We start from the raw sequence: 3322 nt of genomic DNA on the forward strand, positions 1-3322 counted from the left end.
TGGGAAAGGGAGAAGAAGAGAAGCCAGAGTACATTTTATGCTACTTCTCTCAGGTCTGCCACTCTCCCCTGCCAGCCAGACCTTTATGAGTATATGCAAGGAATTACAGTTTTATTGGAATGAAAACACATTCCAGAATGCATAACAGAAAGAAGTTTTATCATTTAGTGAATTATTTTTGTCACTTGGCAAAAGAAGTCAGCTTGACAAAGTTCTCTGAAGTCATATTAGCACCAAATCCCCTCTTCTTCCCCAGGAGCCAAATCAAAGGCTTCATGCAGTAAATTGGCAACTTCCTTTATTCTTACCTGCATGGCCAAGCAAAGTGTGTTCAGCATGATGAGGACAAACATGATGTATTCAAACCCAGTGGAGTTCACCACATACCAGAACTTGTACTGATAAGGATTTTTTGGAATGTATCTACGCAGTGGACGTGCCTTCAAGGCATATTCTACACACTGGCGCTGTAAAAGCAGAAATGTAAAAAAACTGTTGTGAAAGATTCAATGGAGGCTATTAAATGAGAATACCTAGCATTTCATGTCTGACTGCTGGTATTATAAATCCCTTTATTACACCTAAAACAATCAGTAGGGAATACAACTTACTCTAAGTGCCATGTTTCAATAGGAATGTTTATTATTAAACACAGTAATCGAGTTTAGTAGCTCCCATCTGATCTTTACAGCAGTATATTAATAATATATACTGATAAGTTGCATAAGAAAAAGCAGTAAGATAATGATAAGGAAAATTCTAAGATGTTTAGCTCATATATGGTGTGTTGCATCATCAGAGGGATAACCAAAGAGCACTGATACTGATAAAGCCTATTAAACTCATCCTAACTCATCTCAACTAACAGACTTGATTTATTGATTGATAACGCAGATCTTGTCTGTTTTGGGTCTTTAGTCATCGGTGTAGCTAAAACAGTGCAAACCCATAGGGATAATACGATATGTACTGGTGCAATGTGAATCATATTGTTACAGTTTTGAAAGCTGGACTAACTGCACCAAAAAAATCATACTTCAGAGGTGTAAACTGTATCCAAGATGAGGGGTTTGTACCAGCCCAGGTCCACTGGCTTCTGAATTCTTCATGCAGACTGGGCTTCAAAATGATCAGACTGTAACCATTTGAAGAATCTCAACATAGCCATTTCAGAAAATACTACTGAGTTCTACAATCAGAGAATTTAAGCACATAAGAAAGGATAGATTATTTTTTTCTGAATGTGTAAATCATAGCATATGTCCACTAATGAATAGGAAACAATGGCAAAGTAATCTACTCTAAGCAAATTCCATGGTGTGGCTATTCTAGGGTACTCTGTGTGTGTGTAAAATACATTTCATATCTCCATTTCTGGCATCAAGCCCAGTCTGTAACTGTTCTCTTTTCCTTGGTGTGCACTAGAATATTACATATCCTAGGAAAAAGACCAAAATGTTAGGCTTTCCCAGAAAAGGGCCACAGAATAATTTTGACTTTGACATTTAGAGAACCCAGTCTTTGCACTGTGTAATTTTTGTGTCTACTGCCCTCTTCTGACCCATAGGAGAATGCTGGTTTTGTGTATGGCATAAAAAAAAAGTAGATAACTTTATAAACAAAAAAAAAATTTATATATTTTAACCTGATTTTTATCCAGCTCACAGTTCTTGTACTCTTGTTCTCCCTGTTCTTGGAAGGTAACAATGACAAAACCGACAAATATGTTCATCATAAAGAAGGCAATGATGATGATATATATGATAAAGAAGATGGAAATCTCCACTCTGTAGTTGTATATTGGGCCTACATTCTCCCCATTTGAGTCTATGGCTTTGTATAGTAATCTGGAAAACAAAAAAGCAAAGTATGTTAACTGTTGTTATAATGCTAAAGTCTGCAGATTGTAATTTCACTTAGCCACTGGATAGTTATGGAAAATCTGGTCTACCTTACTTGAAGCCATCTACCAAAATTTCACCAAATGGACAAAAGCTTTATATAATAACCTTATAACATATAACAACATTTAAAAGGAGTAAAACATCTCAGAGGATTATTTCTATTGTAGTCAAAGTAACTGAAAGAGCAGGCATTAACCAGTATAAGATTTCACTGATTTCAACAGAAACAAAAGTATGTGAAAAACAAGAAGTCAATACTCAAACCATCAGTCATTTAGTGCTCTAAAGGATCCAAACTTGATTGATATCCAATCTTGTGCCAATACTTTTAAAGCAAAATTCTCTTTGCCAACAAAGGAAAGCTCAATTATTTAGCAGTTCTGAAAACCAACCTGGCTTCGTGTGTATTGCAGATGGACTCGCAGTCACTGAGTTCTGCTTAGCAAAGTAAAGTCAGAAAATTAAAAATTAGAACTGGAAGCCTGTTCTTGAGCAGGAAGCACCCACAGGTCCCTAAAAGGCTAAAAAGCCAGTAAATTGCTGATGGCAAAATGGCTGGAATACGCTGTCCAAAGATTACCCCAAACGCACTTTACAATTAAAGTCCCTCCTTCACTAATTTTTGCTGCTCTGAATTGTAAATGGCAAACTTAGCTTCATAAGCAAATAGGTGAAGAAAAACAGAAGCTTACTATAGTCACTGACAAAGTAAAAGATGGAGTTGGAAGGGGGAAGTGTTACAACCAGTACTATGGTATCAAAATCAGATTTATCAAAATGTCAGCAGCCTTGCCTTGATCTCCCTTTCTTTAGTGGGAATGAGGCCTTTCCTCAGAGGAAAACTGATCCTGCAAGGTGCTGAGTGCCACAATTCCCCTTGGCACAGCTGGAAGTAAAGAAAACTCAGCAATTTCCAGGATCAGGTTGAGAATCTCCAGGGTCCACAGAGCACGGATGCTTGTGTATGGACAGTGCCAGGATACAAAGCAGCCCTGAAAAAGTAATTTCAGTGGTGTTATGGAAACATTCACAGTTCACTTACGCTGGCCAGCCTTCAAAGGTAGAAACAGTGAAAAGGGCCATCATGGCAGACAGCACATTGTCAAAGTTGAAATCACTATTTTGCCAAACCCTTTCTCTAACCACTGGATTGTCAACATCTCCATCTTTATAAACAATGTATATCCCCCTGTGGAAAAAAAAATAGAAATTGTGATATGGGAAGCATTAAATTATTCTCAGAATGATGCAGTTCTTTTCTAGAAATATCTGATCTTTGTTATCAGTTAATGAGTGTTAGTTTGCTTATGACACCAAAATCACAGCTGGATTTTAGGATGTTGATTCAGACTTACAAAAAACCTAAATGGCCTATGATCTGCCTATCTGTGTTAGTTATAATGCTCAGAGGCTTCTGG

General features: G+C 37.2%; 1 protein-coding gene across 1 annotated transcript in view; it reads right to left on the reverse strand.

Annotated features, from left to right (window-relative positions):
- CACNA1D (calcium voltage-gated channel subunit alpha1 D) overlaps positions 1–3322 on the reverse strand; it is a 325917-nt gene that overhangs the window by 171221 nt on the left and 151374 nt on the right. The window contains exons 25-27 of the mRNA XM_019504611.1: positions 2947–3093; positions 1646–1847; positions 309–467 (exon numbers count right to left, since the gene is read on the reverse strand). Of these exons, the coding sequence (XP_019360156.1) occupies positions 309–467; positions 1646–1847; positions 2947–3093 (508 nt within the window). The remainder of the gene's footprint in view (positions 1–308; positions 468–1645; positions 1848–2946; positions 3094–3322) is intronic.

The sequence above is a fragment of the Gavialis gangeticus genome, unplaced genomic scaffold, assembly GCF_001723915.1.
Source record: "Gavialis gangeticus isolate Ggan-Ray unplaced genomic scaffold, GavGan_comp1, whole genome shotgun sequence".
Taxonomy (NCBI): Eukaryota; Metazoa; Chordata; order Crocodylia; family Gavialidae; genus Gavialis; species Gavialis gangeticus.